We start from the raw sequence: 17,417 nt of genomic DNA on the forward strand, positions 1-17,417 counted from the left end.
TGACCCAGGCTGCTTTCCTACCTGAGACCACACAGGAGACGTCTGCACCTGCCAAGACCGTCAGGCTCAGACCAGCCCGTCCCTCTGCCTCTCTGCCACCCACCCTTGCTGTCCCATTTTGCCCTGTATTGCCCCAGTAACCGACTGAGCACCGAAACCTCCCAGGCAGGAGCTGCCCCAGCAGCTGAGCCCTGTGATAGCGGGTCCGCGCCTGCGCAGCTGGAGCCGCCGAGGGCAACTTGCTTTATCTTGCTCTGACATCCCTTCCCCATGCTGCAGAAATCAGGCCAAGCAGATGGCGATGGCAGAAGTGAAAGCACGCACAGAGGGGAGCCTGACCCGTGCTGCTCTATGCACCTACGCTGCCAGGCTCGGACTGGAACAACGTGAGGTTTTCCAGCAAAACCAGCCAGCAAAAACAGGGGTTGAGCTGCCGGAGTTGCTCTTGGCTTTCCGCAGAAACCCACCCTTGGCTCCCTGCCCGCTCCCACGCACTCCTGCATCCCCGTGCCGGGCAGCAGCCCGGGACGTCGCCCACAGCTCCCAAAGCCTTTTTGGGACAGACCCCGCGGGCTGCCCGGGGGAGCCGCAGCAGAGGGGCTGCAGAGCTCGCGTCCAGGACGGCTAAATGGGATTAAGGCAGGTATGCATCGCTCCAGCTTTCTTTTTCAGACCACTTGCTAGAAACACTCACGTTCCCACACATTACTGCATGGATTTTCTTTCTTTCTTTCTTTCCCCCTTTTTTTTTAAAACCAAGTTAAACTTGCGTAGGAGGCCATTTAGAAAATAAATAAGGAAGAGTGCTGATAAAGAACTGATTGAACAGCAAATCTGACCATTATCAAGATATCTCTAAAAGCTGATACCTTCCTGAAAAGAGCATAAAATATGAAAAGGGAACAGCAAGTAGTTGAATTCACAGGTTATCCTTTATAAACAATTACCATTTATTACTAAATGTAAATAAAACCCCAGAATGGCACCTAAATATATGGCAATTAGTGTGCTGTAGAGGACAAAGACTGTAAGCAGCCAATAACATAAACCTGACATTTCCAGTTTCTCTGTTGCAGTATGACAATGCTGGAGAGTTATGTTTAGCTATTACTTCTCTGTGCCTGTGCGGAGTTGATGTGCTCACAGACTGCAGCATTACAGAGCTGCCTTCCTCTGTTTGGAAAGCAAAAGTAGCTCCTTTACAATATGAGGTTAGTAGATACCCAGACCACTCATGGCTTTTATCTTTCGTGTAATCTGAACAGAAATATAAACTGCAAAGAATTTATGTCTGATACAAAAAAAAGGTTTTGCTAAAGAAAGTGCTTAAAGTACTAAAGATATAAATTCAACTTAGCCTGTAAAATACTATGATTTCCTAAAAGAAATGATCTCATAAATTTGCAAGACAGGCAAGTCAGTATTTTGCTTTCAGCTCAACCCTGCTGGCAGCTACCATGGGTGTATCTGCAACCAGACCATCCTACAGCCAGAAATTCCTAAGTTAAGGGAGCAGCCCAGTTCAGCAGAGAGATTTGGGTCTTTTACAGCCTGTCCTGTGAGTCTGTGTATTTACAGTGACTGTTATGGCAGCACGTTGGAGTTGCTAGTGAGCAAGGAAATGGGTGGTTGTGGAAACACCGAGTCGGATGAGTTGTGACGTAACCGAGCTCTGTCAGAAATTCTGCAGAAGGCCTGGGGGGTTTCTGAGAAACTGCTGCTTCCCAACTGCAGCCTGAAAAAAGGCTGGTCAGGTCACCCTGGAATTGTAACTGGATTTGGGATGTTAGGAGGAAACCGTTGAAAGAGAAAAACTCAGATGGGAGAAGGAACTGTGGGAATTAGCCAACTCTTGCATAAGTAATTTTCAATCAATTTCTTGGAACATTAAAACATATCACAATTCAAAAAATACATTTTGTACATGTACATTGGGCAGACCTGATCTAGCTTATTCTTTGTTTTAAAGCAAAGCGTCAGAGTCCTAACAAGTACGACCATTGCATAGGACACTTTAGAAACAGAACACGGTGAAGGGTTTACATGCTTCATGCTTACAGTACTATTTTTGGTTTAAAAGACAACAATATATTTAGATAGGTGGGATCCCATTTAACTGCGTGTCTTGTATACATCTGCAGTGAGATGGCAGGAAGAGCAGCACGTGCCAGTTGTCTGTGCAACCATGCAAGGAAAGTGCAAATGCCTCCTCCCAGGGTTCCTTCCACGGGGGTCCTTTTGTCACGGCATCGCTGGAGGAGGGCAGAGCCGTCACAAATAAACTGCTTCAAAGCTGCAGATAAATCTTTCTGTGCACTTGCCACAGTCCGTATACGCAGCCTGGGGGAAGGAAACATTCACGTGAAGATTAGCCTGGCTGTAGCTTCAAGGAGAGTGAAGCTTTCTGCCCAGATTTTTAAAAACCTACCAGGTTTGGGGGTGAAATTTAGCACTGCACTTTATAAAGGCCCCAAACAATTCCTCCTTCAAACACTAGAGGCTGTTTTCAGGCAGTGTTCCGTTTTCCCCCATCTCATCCCTTGTTCTAGCCTTCTGCTACCGAGGGGCTGATTTTACAGGACCCGTGTTTTGGGGCAGGAGAGCCAAGTTCCTGAAGTACAACACAAAGTGGCATTCCTCACGCTTGAGATCATGTGTCAAGCTGCTGCTTTGACACGATCTCCTGAAGAAGTGCCAAGAATGACAAGAGTAAAAAGAGAAAAATCAGCAGGAAGAGATTTTTAAATCAATCTTCGTTCTGAAGTTACATAATAGAGCAAAGTAGAAACTTTTAAGCAAAAACAAAGGACAAAGTTTTCCCCTTTCCTTCAATGTTGTATGATCCAGGATCCTTCTAGCCTTCATTTGTTCCTACCAAGGGCCCAACATCACCACACTTCATCTCTTTTAAGGCCTGCAAAGCCCTTCTCGGAGCCCTTTTCCTACGCTGATACCACTGTGATGTCTTTCCTACAGACACTTCCACAAGTGCCCAACCATGCAGCCCGTTACCCTGCCTTTAACACCGCAAGTGGGATTCTTTGATTCCTTGTTTAACAGTCCAGACAAATACCTTGGGGTTTTGGTCCCAGCCGTCAGCCTGGCGATGCTAGCAGGTTGGAACAAACCCCACCTTTGTGAAATGATGCAGCAAATAGGGAAAATCCCTCCTGGCCACGCTGCCCTTGCAATGGGGGCATTTCTGGACCCGGGCTTAAGCACCTGCCTCGTCACACTCACGTAACAGCCCCGGGCTCAGCGCGTTCACACACAAAATCCACCACAACAGGGGTGACAGATTTTCTGGTTTTGACCCAAGAGACATGGCTCAGGGATGGGCAAGTTCAGCTGGACTTTGACACCAGAGAAATGCTTTTCATCTAGTCTCCAGCTGGGTAGCGAGACCCTCCAGCAGGCATTTTTTCTTTATTACTTAACATTACATGCTTATATTTCCCACCCAGACACTGTTTTCAACACAGCCGACACTCACCCTTTTTATGGGTAAAATAATCCTTTGCAACGGATGGGGAATCTGTTGTAGCAGCACTTCTGCCATGTCCAGCTTCTCCTGGCTGCCCACAACCTCGCTGGTGTGGAACAAGGTTAGCGTTAGTGCATTGCCTCTCACTGCTGGAACAAGGACAGAAGCCCTGGCACTCTTAAGGCTACGTGGTACAAAGTTATCTCTTGCTTTACAATATGGCAAAAAATGAGTTAAAATCTGTAATAACGCAAGGGCAAGGAAACAACTGACACATGAAAATACATTTCATACAAAGCAAAGCTATTTTAAGAGGGGGAGGTCAGTGCAGTCAAACCTGAGCTTGGAATCAGATGTCCAACCAGCAAAAAATATAAATTATACAGAGAAAACTTATATAAGAAAAGAACACGACAAAAAAATCACTCACTTCCACAAAATGATGCAACTTTAGACCGTTTTAAGTTTTCAAAGCAGCCGGCTTGTGGGAGGATGCCAGAGATCCCCATGTACTTTGGAAGACACTTGGGTCCTTGGTTTGTCCCAGGAGAATAGTAGTTTTGGGTTTTGTACAAAGGTACAACGAATCGGAACGCCGAGGTAGCACAGCTCCTTGACACTGAAAAGAAACGTGGGAAAAAATGAAAACTCCAGCTACAGGACTGGCAGTAACCAGCGAGTCCCATCGATGAGTTCCCCCAAACTCCAAATGAGCCTCCAGGACTGACCTGGTGTCCTGGAGAAAGAAGAAGAGTGGGAGAAGGAGATGGTATTTTGCAGTGACTTTTTATATAGACTGAGCTTCATTTCCCACATGAAAGCCTTCTTAGATGGTTGGATGCCATTTCCACGGGAATCTGAAAAGAAAGAAAATCGTGGTGTGAAATTCATTGAGTGGCTTTTTCATAGAAATGTGATAAAGGAGCAAATTAAGTTGGGAAACGTGGGACTTAAGATACAATCTTTTCAACTCACTTTGGGGAGGAGGACTCCTTTCCATTTCTTTTGCTCCAAGTTTGACAGATGTGCTTTTCTCTAGGGTATAAAGAGTAAGTATTGCTAGGAGCACTGTGCCTTTCTTGCACAGACCGTACATTCCTTACTCACTTTAGCAGCACTGCATTTTTTCTCTTTAAAATTGCAGTATGACTTACGCCTGACATGTCCTGTACTAAGCTTTCACAATATTTTAAGCTGGTGCGTACTAAATACTGAGCTTATAATAAATACTAAACTCAGATGAAACCACCTTTGCATTCAGGCACAGCTCCACTCCAGACTCCGTTTGTTTTGTCCGTACTCGTACAACGGATGCTCACATTTCCAACGAGCAGGAAGCCAGAGTCACAGCTGTAAGTCACGGTTGAGTTATAAGCAAATTTTTCTACACCTTCGCCATCATGCTTTCCGTTGCTAATTTGAGGAGGTGAAGAGCAGGTAATTACTGCAGGAAAGAAGGTCAACACGAGTATTGCTAAAAGCTTCAGTAACACTGAAAATGCAAAATGTTTCTTGAGTCCACCTAAGATTCTTGAAGACAATAAACTTTGTGGACAACTGAAGATAGGTAACTAGCACTGCCTTCTGTCTTGACTACCTCTTTCTTGTTTCTGAAGTGTTTCTGTTGTCACATCTTTCTCCCTCTCACTCCAAGAGTCACAAAAAATAAACAGGCAACTTGCCATGCCCTGGCTCATGATTCCTCAAAATCTCATCCTGTCACCTTCACCGCAACCTTAAGGCATGAGCAAATATGTTGATCTTGTGGGAACAAAACTGCTGAAATACAGTGTCAGCAGCAAAATGGATAGTTCTCAGCTGCAGCATTGGTGACAGATCTGCCACATAATATCAACAAAAACAATGTATAAAGACAAGTTTAGACTAGTCTAGTATGCAGGACCTACTGGAGTGAAGTCAAAAGCAAGGTTGGATTAATCTTACATTTACAAGTTGGAAGTTTACTCCATTCAACGTCGTTTCCTTTGAGCTGACACTGGATGAAATGCCTCCCATCTAATTTGTACCTAAGTGAAAATACACAAGAAAAGAAAAAATTGTGTAGCTACCCAGAAACCAAGAACAATTTTTTCCCCCAGTACCAGTATGATCAGGAGTGTAGAAAAGCAGTTTTAAAGCAAGGTGACACGCAGATACACACTGGTTAGCAGGAGAGCTCCTTCACCTCGCTCTCTGCCAGGATCCTTGTTAATCTATTTTTAGGCGATTCTCTCCTTTGACTCATTGCAGAGCGTATCTTCCATTGCAAGCATGGGAGAAGTCGTAGCTGGCGGGTAGCAGAGCACACGGTGAATGGGAGACAGTGCTGAGGTTAGGTGTGGATTCCCACATGGATGCAACAGGCTTGAATTTGCTGAATCAGGGACTATTTCTTCCTGCCTGCTTCCTGGTGGAGAGCAGTGCTGGGATTCAGGCTGCTGGCATCCAGTGCCCTTCCCACGCCACTGTCACCCACCAGGACGAGGTGACGAGGTGCAGAGCTCCCTCCTGAGCACACACAGCATCTCTAAAGGCCGAGGCTCAGCCCGGACTGCTGCTCCGCTTCGCGGCAGGGCTGCATTGCCGAGGTCAGTTAGCTGGATCTGCTGAAACCCGCAGCGCTGGTGGTAGGGAGCGGGGTGCCCAGCGTCCTTCAGTGCCACCTCCTCCCTAGCATGTTGCTTTTGGGTTGTAAGGGTGTAGCTGTTTTGCTAAAGTTTTGCCAGAAAAGCAAACGACAGCAGACTGCCGGCGTACCTTCTCAGCCGGTCCCTGCAAATACTCAGATGCCTCCACTACATAGAGCAGGGACCAGTGAGGGGCAATAGGGATCTAGATTTCATTAACGTGGCTTTTGGATTGGCTTGCTGGAAGCTAATGCATCCTGTTCTGACAGCACCGACACCTTCCCCAATCTCTGAATTACATCCTCCTGTTCAAAAAAATTCATCATTTGGACATGATTGATAGTATCTGATTGTGCTTAGATGGACAACATTATCCCTCCACCCTGATGTGTATTTCCAAAGCTGAATCCTAGAAGGGTGGGACATGCTGTCATTTCCCCGAAGTCCATCCTAAGGGAATATCTGGAGAAAAAAAAACCCTGTTATATTTGAAGCAGCTGCAAAGATTGGCAGAACAAGCCAGATAATGCCAGCTAGTTCCTGCTAAGGAGGGAGGAATACTAGCTGGAGTTGTAAGAGCTTGGTTTTTGCAGGTCAGTCTACTGCATGTGGGCCCTGATTGAAAGCAGGCAGAAAGCATGAGTCAGCTCACTGACTGATGGAAAGTGTGCTTCACTGCAGTTTTCTAGCTGAACATCACTGAATTTTAAAAATTCCAACATAACCCCTTTTTATTCAATATATCTCAAATATGTTAGGCTGAAATATTTTAAGTAACTTATTTTGAAGTCTATAGTTATAAACTGACAGTACTGCTGGGATAGATACCCTGGGGCAGTTAAATTTCCTCTGGATGACACTTGAAGGAAAAGGCAGCCATAAATTCAGATCCTGGTCCCTTCCCTCCAGCTGTGTCTTATTCCCTCCCAGCCCAAAGCTGTGATTCAAGTGGGAAAAGCAGACCCATGCTCTGCACTCGGAGCAACACCATAGGAGCGATATATTGTGAAATAACAGCCCAGCCCGTGTCCACAAGTTCATCGCACTGGACTGGAGTTTGTATTCCAGCATCAGCACCGGTGTACTGGAGCTCGGGGCACTGCCCCGTGACTTACCCGTCTTCGCAGAACACGTTCACTCTTGCACCAAACCGCAAGTCTGTAAGAGCGACCATCCTGCCGCCGGGCAGCGCTCCCGGGTCGCCGCAGGACCGCCCTGCCGGAGAGCGAGGCCAGTGTTAGCGGTAATACACGGTGATGGAGAAATAAAAAAGGCTAAATAAGGGACAGACTTAGGGGGTTATACCCAAAGGTGCCAAAGCATTTGACTTCTCATGTGGAAGGTGTGGATCGCCGTAAGGGCTCCACATTCACAGCGGTGAGCATCTCGCAGGAGGGCAGAGGAGAATATTTGCAGAGATGTTTCCATCTCAATAGTTTGGCAGTAAGTACCTCGACTGTGACAAATGTATTGCTGCCGCATCATCAGTCTTAATATTACGTGGATTTCACCGAGAAACATGCTTTGTCTTCATTTTGAAGTTCAACATTAGAATTGCAAATTGGCATTTGTCCTGTGCATATGCCCTGACCAGATGCAAACGTATTTCCTAACATGAAAATCAAAACAGATCTGTTTATGCCAGCAGGAAAAAAAAAAGAACATTATTGACACTCCTGCTGTTCAGTCTTAAATATGAACGTCAAGGAATATCCGCCTAATTTTGCATTAAGCATGTAGCTGTTGGGATGTTAACAAGCCGGCTGCATCGCAGCACGCAGTTTGGGAGCAGCTACCTGACCTGCTCTGAACTCCACACCTGCTTCTCAGCAAGCCGAGCGGAGCAGAGATACTCACTCCTGCACAGCTCGGCAGCTTCCGACCACGTCAGGTTTTCAAGGCAAGTGCTGGTGGGGGAACTTTCCGAGGTGTTCTCGTAGCCGGGGCGGCAGACGTAGCTCACGTTGGTCCCAACAGGAAAGAAATTAATCCTCTCATCCACCGTGGACAGGGCAGCAAACCGCAACCTTGTCGGGGCAGCACAGCTCCCTGGCAGTCAAGGAAAGCGGGCCTGAAAGAGCCGCCCGCCGGGAGGCATGCAAAATAAACCTTGGAATCACAGAAATGCTCCCACTACGGTGCTTTTGGAAAGCTCCTCACATTCATGGCAGGTTGCTTCTCTTTTCTTACCAGGCTGCTATTCTGCTGAACGCATCTTTTGCAAAGTGCGGATGAAGATGCATTAACTGCACGGGCAAAGCTGTTAGTAGAAAATAAGAAGTGACATGCACGTGCCGTGGGGCAGCGCACGCTGCAGCCGCCTGCACAGCCTCTGCCAGCCGGGGCTCGGGAGGTGTGCGAGCATCCCGGGCTCCAGGACCGACCCCCTCGGCCACAGGCACGGATCCTGCGCCCACCAGCAGCTCTGACGAACAGCGGCTAAGGGAAAGGGGTTTGTACCTCGCCAGGAGGATGGTGCCGCTGCAGAGCAGCCACCGAAAGGGGCAGAAATTTTAAGCCAAATGAGAGACAGGCGAGGGAGCCGTGTTTCAGAGAAAGGAGGTATTTACGGTCACAGGGCTCGGGCAGCGTTGACCAGCGCGCGCCGGGCAGGCACTCCACCGTGTCCGACCTCCCGGGGATTTTGATGGCGCCTTCGGTGCACGTATACGTCACCCTGGATCCGACGGGGAAGCTGCTGGCCTGCTCGTCGCTGGACGGTCTGGAGTGGGTCATGCGAGGTGGGGGCCCACAGTCATCTGCGGCAGGAGAAGACCCCCACGGGTGAGGACCCCGTTCCCTGGCCCCTTCCCCATCCCCAGCGAGCATCCCGGGCGGGCAGCTGGGCTGGTCCAGGCTTCCCCTCCGGGCAAAGGCACCGGGCAGGGCTGCATCCCTTAGAACATCAAGCGGTGGGTCCCCAGGCTTGGGGGTGGTGGCATCACCCACCCCAGCCCCCAAGCAGCGAGGTGAGACGCAGGCAGGTCCCGCCGGTCCTCCCCATGCACCCTGTGCCCCGGTACTCACCGCAAGCCACAGGCATGCCTAGGAGCCCCAGCAAGGCCAGGAGCAGCGCGAGGTGGCCAGACCCCCGTGCCCCGGCGAGTGCCCCCCAGCTCAGGGCGCTTGGGTGCTTCCCCTGTCCTGGTTCTCCAGACCTCATTGCAGCAATTTCTGTGCTGCTCTGGTGAGCACCGTTGGCTCCAAGGGGCTGTTTCTGAAGCTGGGAGGAGATGCAGCACAGAAGACTCAGCCAAGCTTCTGGAGCCATGGAAACCTTTCCAGAACACCCACGGAGGTAAAGCCTCTGGCAGGGACACGGGCAGCAGCCATGGGTGGAGGACGACTGTCATCCACAGGCTCGGGTAAAGCCTCCCGGTCCTCCTGCCCCACCATAAGGAATCGGGGAATAACTCAACCCTTTTATTTGACCTGAGACTGGCAGTGAGTGCTGACTAGCAGAACTTTACCAAAACCAAATGCTACCAGAGCAGAAAAGACCGCCACCCCCCCCCCAGCCCCAAGCTGTATCCAGGGTAGGAAAATGCCTACTTAGTTATTTGCCTGAGGGTAATGCAACACAGATCTTCCATAAGCAGAGTTAGTGAAACAAAAAATAAAAGCATTTTCCGTTTTGTTTGTTAATTTTTCTTGATTGACTCATTTGTAATTAGGGACGGGTGTGAACAAATACATCTGTGTACTGACTAACACTCTGAAATATCCTGCCTGACATCAGTCAAGACTACTCAAACACACTCTTAGGTACATAAGGGCTGTAACACCCAGTTCTTATTCATGCTTATGGGTTTCAAGCCTTGCACAGGGAGATACAACACTTTCTGTTTGCAGTCCCAGGTGAGCTCAGCGTGGAGGGGAGCGAGGTGTCACACCAGGAGGGTGCAGCCCTGCTCTCCTTGTAGCACAGGGAGAACTGGAGTGGATCTGAGAGTGCCTCTCATCGCAGATCTCCTCACCGGGATGTGGTGAAGCACAGGATGCATTATCAAAACATTTTTCTGTGTAAAGATGGGAGACACCATCTCTTCCCCAGGCATTGTGCCTTAGGCTCTAGCAACATTTAAAGCAATTCCAATAAGTCCTAAAGCATGCATCTCGCAATGGTATACCTCAGCCCAGCGGCTGCCTGCCATGCTGTGCCCACTGCGGCTCCCTGAGCACCCCGAGGACTGAGACAGGCTGCTAGGGCTCGGCTCTCAATCAGAAAAACCATTGGACCACACTGGAAATCTGCCTAATTTACAGCCAATGTGACAGATTACAAGACACCCAGGGTTACACTTCCATCTTTATTGTAATCCTGCAGGGAAGGAATAATTGCTGCATCACAGAGCAACATAAACTGATCATCGTTTATTGAGTAATAAAAACTGTCTTTGCTGTCTGATTCTTTACACTTAAACTCACAACATCTATTCTTAGCATTTGCTTGCCAGAAATAGGGATGTGGAAGATGACACCACCACAGATATCTGTCGAGTACAGTGCTCGGCCAGAAACCTGTTGCCTCTTTTAAATCCAGGGATAACTGAATAGAAGCCTTTATAAATACTCTTCCTATATGCAACTGCCCTTAACTAGATGAATAGAAATCATGAGCTTGATTAACAGGAAATCGCGTAGTTAAATGCTCACTTCACTACTATTTCTACATAGAAGTATTCTAATGCTATGACAGGCTGAGTTTGGTAGGGGCAGAGGGTACGGCATTGCACAAACCACCAGCTGGAAGATTACAGCAGAAGCACCTTCAGAGAGCCAGACACTCATCTCAGCTAGAAGTTTACTTCTGTGGACTTTGGTCCCCCTTCTCTCAGCTTAGCACAGCTTATGCAGTGACTCAAAGAAGCTCTATTTAATTTCTTACTCTGTTTCCTAATATAAAATCTGAAACAAAACATTTGTTAAATAGTGAATCAAGCTTGTCAGATTTAATGAAAGGAGCAAAAATCCCTCTATGCTCTAGCATCTAGCATGACAAAAGCAATCTCCAATACATTGGTTATTATTTCGCTGGTTACAGGCATGCAAACATGAACCATAAAGTCACCAAGAGCCTTCTTGTAGATACTGTGACTACGCAAACTGCGTGTTCCCCAACGGTGATCATTACAGTGCGTTACAGGACTCACTCATTCAGGTTTTCTAGTTCCACCTTTAGTTTTTTAATCTCCAGAAACAGTTTTTGTATTTCCAGCAGAGTTTTCACTTCTGCTATAGGCAGACCGCATTCAAAGACCGTTTTAATATAATGAACTTCTTCACATACATCAACATCACCTTCTTTCTTCTGTTAAAAAGTAAAATAAAACAAACAAAACCCAGAAAAAAGCATGTAAGATTGCACTGCAGCAGATGGAGAGCCACCCACTCCTCAGCTCTGAGTCTGACCTGTCCCGTTTGCCAGGCACTGCCCCAACACAGTTCAACCACCCTCATTCATACCATAAAGCAAAAGCTTTTGGGAAGTTCAGGCAGTTATTTTTCGTATTAGAAGTCAGGCAGCATTCGTCCAGGAACTCAGCCAGACTAAGGTACTTACACACTTGGGCAATGGTGTCCAGTTGCCATCAGGCAAGCACGTGGCTGTCCGAGACTCTTCTGAAGACACGTCTCCATCATCTGAAAAGTGGTATCCATGAAGGCATTCAAAAGTAACAGTGGCGTTTGTTTGGTACCACATTTTATCATCCAAAGTGCTTTTCAGCATTCCATTGGCCACTTCTGGTTGTGGACACAGAACTGAAAGGAAAACCCACAGCAGAAGGCAGCTCAGCAAGAGGGTCATCATCATGTAGGTAGAAAAAACCTACGAAGTTTGTGAAGGCTGAGCCAGTGCAGGTGAACTTAAACCTGTGGAGCTGTGAAACCAAATATTAAAGCAAAGTTACTTCCTGAGGCACTTCAAGAGGGGAGGGTGAAGGTCAGAACAGCCCCTGAGAGGGGTTACGCATTTGCTGTTTTCTGACACTGTCTCAATTCAGGCATCCCCATGCAAGAGTCTGCAGATCGACGTTTGTCAGTAAGAATGCGCACTGAAGAGAAAGTCAGTAACGATGGTGTCTCCTGACCTGCCTTAGAGCCTCCTTTATACAGGACCCTCGAGAAAAATTCAGCTATTGCCTGGTAAGCATCAGCTTCGGGAAGCTTGTTTCTTCCGCAAAGAGAGGAGGGTGCTAGGGGAGCCCCGAGGACAGACACAGCTACGCAGTGCTGCACCCCAACCTCTCCGCACCGTCCCAGGGGCCGCTGGCTCGGCTCCCGGGTCTGGTACCCACCTGGCTGGCAGGTGGGCAGGGGAGGGTGCCAAGCGCCGTCGGCCAGGCACCGGCTCTCAGCATCACCGTGCAGCATGAAGCCTTCGTCGCAGGAGAACCGCACGGCCACCCCGTAGGGAAACGTGAACATCTGCGGAGTCATCCTTCCCCTCTCGACTGCGGGCTTGGGGCACCGAACCACTGCGGGGAGAGAGCGGAGATGGGAGAGGTGGGTTTGGCTGCTGCCCTTGCCCAGGGGCAACGGGGAGCCGGGTCCGGCGGGGCAGAGCCGCTCTTCCTGACCGCCTGATGGCCATCAGTGTAGGAGAACCAGAATCTCCTATTTCCACATGGAAATAGCTTCCTCAGTCCAGAGCTGTTGAGCCTGTGAAGCAGCCTGCAAAGGAAGCAGGATCTCCCAGCAGCCCTGCTCGCTTTTAATCCCATTGTGCTGAGCCCTAACATTGCACCCAGGTCCTGGCTTCGGTCTGATCCCATACAAGAGAAACAACTCACTCCTGCACTCAGGGGCAGGTCCGCTCCACGCCAGGTTCACCCCGTCATCAGAGGTGCAGTAGATGGAGTCGTCCCCAATGAGGGACAGACCATCCACACAGCTGTACTTTACTTCTAAGCCGTAGGGGAACTGCTCCGTTCTCAAGCCAGAGTGCTGCCCGTTGGTGATTTTTGGAGGGGGACCACAAACTGTGAGAGAATAGAGAAAGGAAAAATTAAGATTTTCTTCATTCAGTCAGGGAGACAGAAATGCAGGGAAGTAACAGAAGCCAGTTCTCCGTGTTTATACTTAGGGTTGCTCTCCTCAAAGTCCTCCTTGCTTCTTGCCAGTTTTGGCCCTGCCTCTACCAGTGTTCCCAGACTGACCCAGCTAACCACCCCATCCCGCCAGCACTGCACGGCCCCAGTATCTCGGCATGTGCCTCCATCCCCTCCCCTTCAGCCGACCTTCCCTTATCCCTTCCTCTTTTCCACGAGAAATGATCCTGCTTATAAAGGGGGTCAGGGAACTGTGAATATCATAAACCCCTTGAACAGTCCTCTGAGAAACGGCTGCAAGTCCCATCACTCAACACATTTAATCAATTACAGTTCGACAGAAGACGAAAACGTTAAAGCCATTTAATGCTGTGACTGGGACCCCTTCTCCTAACACCACCGTCTCCGAGAAGTGATGCTCAGGTTACTCAATTTTCTCACTGCTGTTCCTACCCGCTGCAGAGGTGCAATTCCTGGCAGCCGCCTTGCTCATGCCGTTCACACTCACCCTTGTCACAGTACGGCACGGGGGGTCTCCACGTCCCGTCAGACCAGCACTGGATCCTCTGGCTGCCCCTCAGCACATAGCCAGGGTCACACTGCAATTCCACCTGGTTCCCAAAGGTGTATTCGGCTTTCCTGGGGCCGGTCTCTCTGCCGTGGTGGATAGCCGGGTTGGGACACTGCACCTCTGAGGAACACCAGCGTCAGAAAGGGCTTCCATGGTTTGGGTCAGGAGGGGAGAGCAGGAGACGTTTGCACAGCCGTGTTTTCCCATGGTGCTGGCTTGCTGACCCAGAGAACTTACCAGGTGGCCTGTTAATGCTGACAGACACCTCTAACCAAACCTGGCATGTTCAGGGACAGTAATTATGCGATAACAACAATTTCTGTTGGAAGGGCAAATGATCTGAGCCCTGTGATTAGCTATAAATTGTGCTGAAGGGATGATATGTTACTAGCTGCATCACTGCATCATTGTTTGAACAGCTAAATAATCAGTGTGAGTTGCAGCTATTTCTTTTCAGCCATGCTACCCTTTGAACAGCAAAATTATTGTTAGTGAGAGCCAAAGCACTGCTCAATAAAGTCCTTATGGCACAGCAGCACTAGCATGTATTTTGGAAATGATGTTATTTCTACATCATTAAATCAATGCTTTGTTGGCAAAGTGGAGGAAATGGCGTACTTACTCTGGCAGAGCTTTGGGATTTCAGACCATGTGAAATTTTTAAGACAAGTAGTTACTGGAGATACATCGGGGAGCAAAGTGTATCCGGATCTGCAGAAGTAGGTCACGGTTGTCCCGACTGGAAACTCGCGCTGAGGGTTTCGGTCCGTGTGGTCGATGGCAGGAGGGTAGGGACAGTGACCTGGTGCCGGAGCAGGGGACAGCATGGACCCTCAGAGCTGGGGGGTCTCCCCCCCGGACCTGCTGGGGATGCCGCTGAGCCCTGCCTTTGGGGGAGCCCAGCCTGCCCCTGGGCAAGGGTAGAAACCCCAGAAAGAAGCAAGGGACAGCAGCGACCCTGAGCATCACTGTGAGTATGGGGGGGTGAACTGAAATGGAAAAAAAGAACGGTGACAAATTCACCAAACGACGTAAATCTAACAAGAGTCTTTGCTCTTGTACGCATCTGTATCTCACTGGATGCACCCTGCAGTAAGGTAGGACAGCCTAACCAGGACAGCCCTGCCACGTTACCCAGGGGTGATGAAAGAGCAGAGGGGAATCCTGCCACCGAACGTCAGACAGTGCAGCTCGCTGTGGTGCCCACCCTCCAACCCCTCTGCTGCCAACCCTGCACGTGCACGTGAAATACAAGCAGGTAATTACACGTGGGAGACAAGGTAATGAGAAAAGAGATCTGTGCGTACCCAGGATGCAGGCGGGCATCCGTGGATGCCATCTGCCGTTGCTCAGGCACCGCACGGTGGTGGTGGCACCCACGGGGATGTAGCCGGCATCGCACTGGAGCGTGGCTGTGCTGCCGTAGGTGAAGTTCTGTGCAGGTTTCAGCTGTCCGTGTGTGATATCTGGGACGGGACACTGAACCTCTGTGGATCACCAAAAAACAGAGCTTTTCAGGGTTATTCTTGCTGAATACAGCTACCGTGACCAACTGTCACTGCACCTCCTTCTGGTAAGTATGAGAAGACAAATCAGTTTAACCACTGCAGCAACTGAGGCAGAGAGATTAGGGGTTAATAAGCGTGCTCGAACAGCCACTGTCAGTAGGACTCCAAACGTGTAGTGTTTCCATTGCACACAATCAAACGCTATTTCTGCCCTTTCCTAATAGCACTTGCTCCAGCAGGTTGCAGGACAACTCACCTGCGCGCTCGGAGTGGGGTGACTCCAGGGTGCTGGCAGCCCACCTCCAGCTTTACCATAGGCAAGAGGTTCTGCAACAACTGCCTAACCTCTATCACATACATACACCACTGATGTCCCAACAAAAAACTTCTTTGGCCAGCTACTGTTATCTCTCATGAGAAATTTTTGGGGGCTGGTCACAAACTGTGATAACAGAGAAAACTAAACTAAAGGCAGCTATAACCGGGATTTCCTCATGCCTTACAATAGGTGCTGGCAGGTCACCAAGACATAGTGCGCCTATGTTAAAACATACCTGGTTCACACACTGGGACAGCAGCATCCCAGGCACCGTCACACCTGCACCTTGCCAGAGCAGCGCTGGCGATGCTGCCTTCGATACCAATACCCGTGGAAAGAGTGTCTCTGTACCCGTACGTGTCTTCCCCAGGCCCCAGCATAGGTATTGGGACATGAGTATTACATACTGGGACATGGGTATCAGGTATTATGTTTGGATTGGGACAGCGGAGTCCTGAGAGCCACCATGAATTACAGAAAAAGAAAAAGGGTGTAAAGGCGGTGCCGGCAGCTGGGGGACAGCAGATGCCTCTGCAGGGAGGTGCTGGGGCTGTGCACACTGGGGAAGTTTCTCACAAGACCTGTTTTTAAAGGAACTGTCAGCTTCCAGACAGAAACTGCAAGTTATTCACCTTCCTAGAGACATTCATTGGTCAGCAGACCCCCACTTCTCCTGTACTGAAGCCAGCCTGTGGGATGCGTGACAATTCACCAGCTACCTTCAGCACATCTATAGGCTGCCTCAAGGCTTAAGCATCAACCTTGGTATCAACCTGATACCACTCAAATTGCTAACTATGACCCTTTTAATTAAATGGTAAAAACTATTACCTGTCTGATTGACTCTCCCCACCTTACCACCATCCTCTTCTTGGGCCCCAGACCATAAGGACATCCTCCGACCCTGGGAACAACTTCTCAGCTACCGCACGGATGATCGAGGCAAAGTTCTGAACTCCAGACCAGGAGAAGTCCTGCAGACAAGAGACCTGGCGCCAGGCTGTCCCAGCGACAAGGTCGTACCCTCTGAGCCAGCTGTACTTAACAACGGTCCCGGGGGGGGTCCGTACCCCAATGTAAGCCTTTTGAGAAGCATTGGAAATTTTGAGGTGGCTCTTTGCAAGTATCGAGAGGTGCAGCTAAAGTGGAGAAACGGGCAATTTGCAGGAGCCACTGAGCTCAAGTCATCCTTACAAGAACATCAGGCACAGCAAGAGATTAGCGGCGACTTCAGCCAGGGGAAGGTCTCCCACTGAATTTTACTAACACGATCGTTACATATTTGATCCGTAAGCAAAGCAGAGCCACAGAAGCAAAGAAAACAAGCAGGGGAGCGACACTCACCGAGACTCCCAGCCGGCTGCAGCACAAGCACCGCCGCTGCCAGGAGCTGCCCCGGCCAGCGGAGAAACACCGGCATGGTGCCGGGAGCTGCCGGGCCAGCGCCGCAGGAAGGCGAGAGCCTGTCCCCGCCGAGAGCCCGCTGGGGAAGGGGAAGCAGCTGTGGGAAGTTGGGGACAGGCCAGACGAGCCACACTGGCGCTGCCACCCCCCAGCCCTTCTGACCTGCCCAAGGAGAGGGCTTGCCCTCCCTGAGCTCTCCAGCAAGGATGTGCCATGGGATAGAACCCTGCTCTGCCTTCTTCCCTGGCGGGGACAGTGGGAGTAAAGCTATTTTACAGCTAGACGTGCTCTGCAGCATCCTGGTCTCATTTCTGAAGCACAGGGAGCCGCTGATCGGTGTGCTGGGCAATGCCATGCATCCACTCATCCACTTTGCCTCTTTACCCTGGGGGGGGGGGGGGGGGGGCACAGGCTGCTGTGCAAACAGCCCCCACATACCCCTGCACTGCGCT

The 17,417-nt window shown here is 49.7% G+C and overlaps 1 protein-coding gene and 2 long non-coding RNA genes across 6 annotated transcripts; 1 reads left to right on the top strand and 2 right to left on the bottom strand.

The window, feature by feature from the left end:
- The first annotated feature begins 392 nt into the window (after positions 1 to 392).
- LOC115334981 lies at positions 393 to 5,166 on the top strand. 3 transcript variants are annotated; one of them, XR_005931287.1, is made up of 3 exons: positions 393 to 643; positions 761 to 1,211; positions 2,142 to 5,166. It is a non-coding gene; the product is annotated as an uncharacterized LOC115334981 (long non-coding RNA). The 3 variants fall into 3 exon arrangements; XR_005931288.1 differs by having other exon boundaries at positions 1,077 to 1,211; XR_005931286.1 differs by lacking the exon at positions 761 to 1,211.
- Positions 1,862 to 7,286, bottom strand: LOC115334979. 2 transcript variants are annotated; one of them, XR_005931289.1, is made up of 6 exons: positions 5,429 to 5,656; positions 4,734 to 4,928; positions 4,213 to 4,519; positions 3,915 to 4,103; positions 3,494 to 3,590; positions 1,862 to 2,340 (listed from the first exon to the last, which is right to left on the bottom strand). It is a non-coding gene; the product is annotated as an uncharacterized LOC115334979 (long non-coding RNA). The 2 variants fall into 2 exon arrangements; XR_005931290.1 differs by lacking the exons at positions 1,862 to 2,340; positions 3,494 to 3,590 and adding an exon at positions 7,227 to 7,286 and having other exon boundaries at positions 3,962 to 4,103; positions 5,429 to 5,511.
- A 3,121-nt stretch (positions 7,287 to 10,407) lies between these two features.
- LOC115334976 (C4b-binding protein alpha chain-like) lies at positions 10,408 to 16,850 on the bottom strand. Its single transcript, XM_029999973.2, has 8 exons — positions 16,393 to 16,850; positions 15,042 to 15,221; positions 14,357 to 14,536; positions 13,672 to 13,854; positions 12,906 to 13,094; positions 12,411 to 12,590; positions 11,675 to 11,874; positions 10,408 to 11,422 (listed from the first exon to the last, which is right to left on the bottom strand). The coding sequence occupies exons 1-8, from the start codon at positions 16,454 to 16,456 to the stop codon at positions 11,261 to 11,263; spliced, it is 1,338 nt and encodes a 445-aa protein (XP_029855833.1). The 5' UTR covers positions 16,457 to 16,850; the 3' UTR covers positions 10,408 to 11,260.
- Between the last annotated feature and the right edge of the window lie 567 nt (positions 16,851 to 17,417).

The sequence above is a fragment of the Aquila chrysaetos genome, chromosome 24, assembly GCF_900496995.4.
Source record: "Aquila chrysaetos chrysaetos chromosome 24, bAquChr1.4, whole genome shotgun sequence".
In the NCBI taxonomy this organism is placed as follows: Eukaryota; Metazoa; Chordata; class Aves; order Accipitriformes; family Accipitridae; genus Aquila; species Aquila chrysaetos.

What these genes read in the sequence shown, in the direction of transcription:
- LOC115334976 (XM_029999973.2), bottom strand. Translation starts at nt 16,456, where the DNA reads ATGTCCTTATGGTCTGGGGCCCAAGAAGAGGATGGTGGTAAGGTGGGG. An exon ending in GGGGAGAGTCAATCAGACAG is followed by an intron (nt 15,222 to 16,392) that starts GTAATAGTTTTT and finishes GGTGATCCACAG; the next exon opens with AGGTTCAGTGTCCCGTCCCA. An exon ending in CGTGCCGTACTGTGACAAGG is followed by an intron (nt 13,095 to 13,671) that starts GTGAGTGTGAAC and finishes ATTCTCTCACAG; the next exon opens with TTTGTGGTCCCCCTCCAAAA.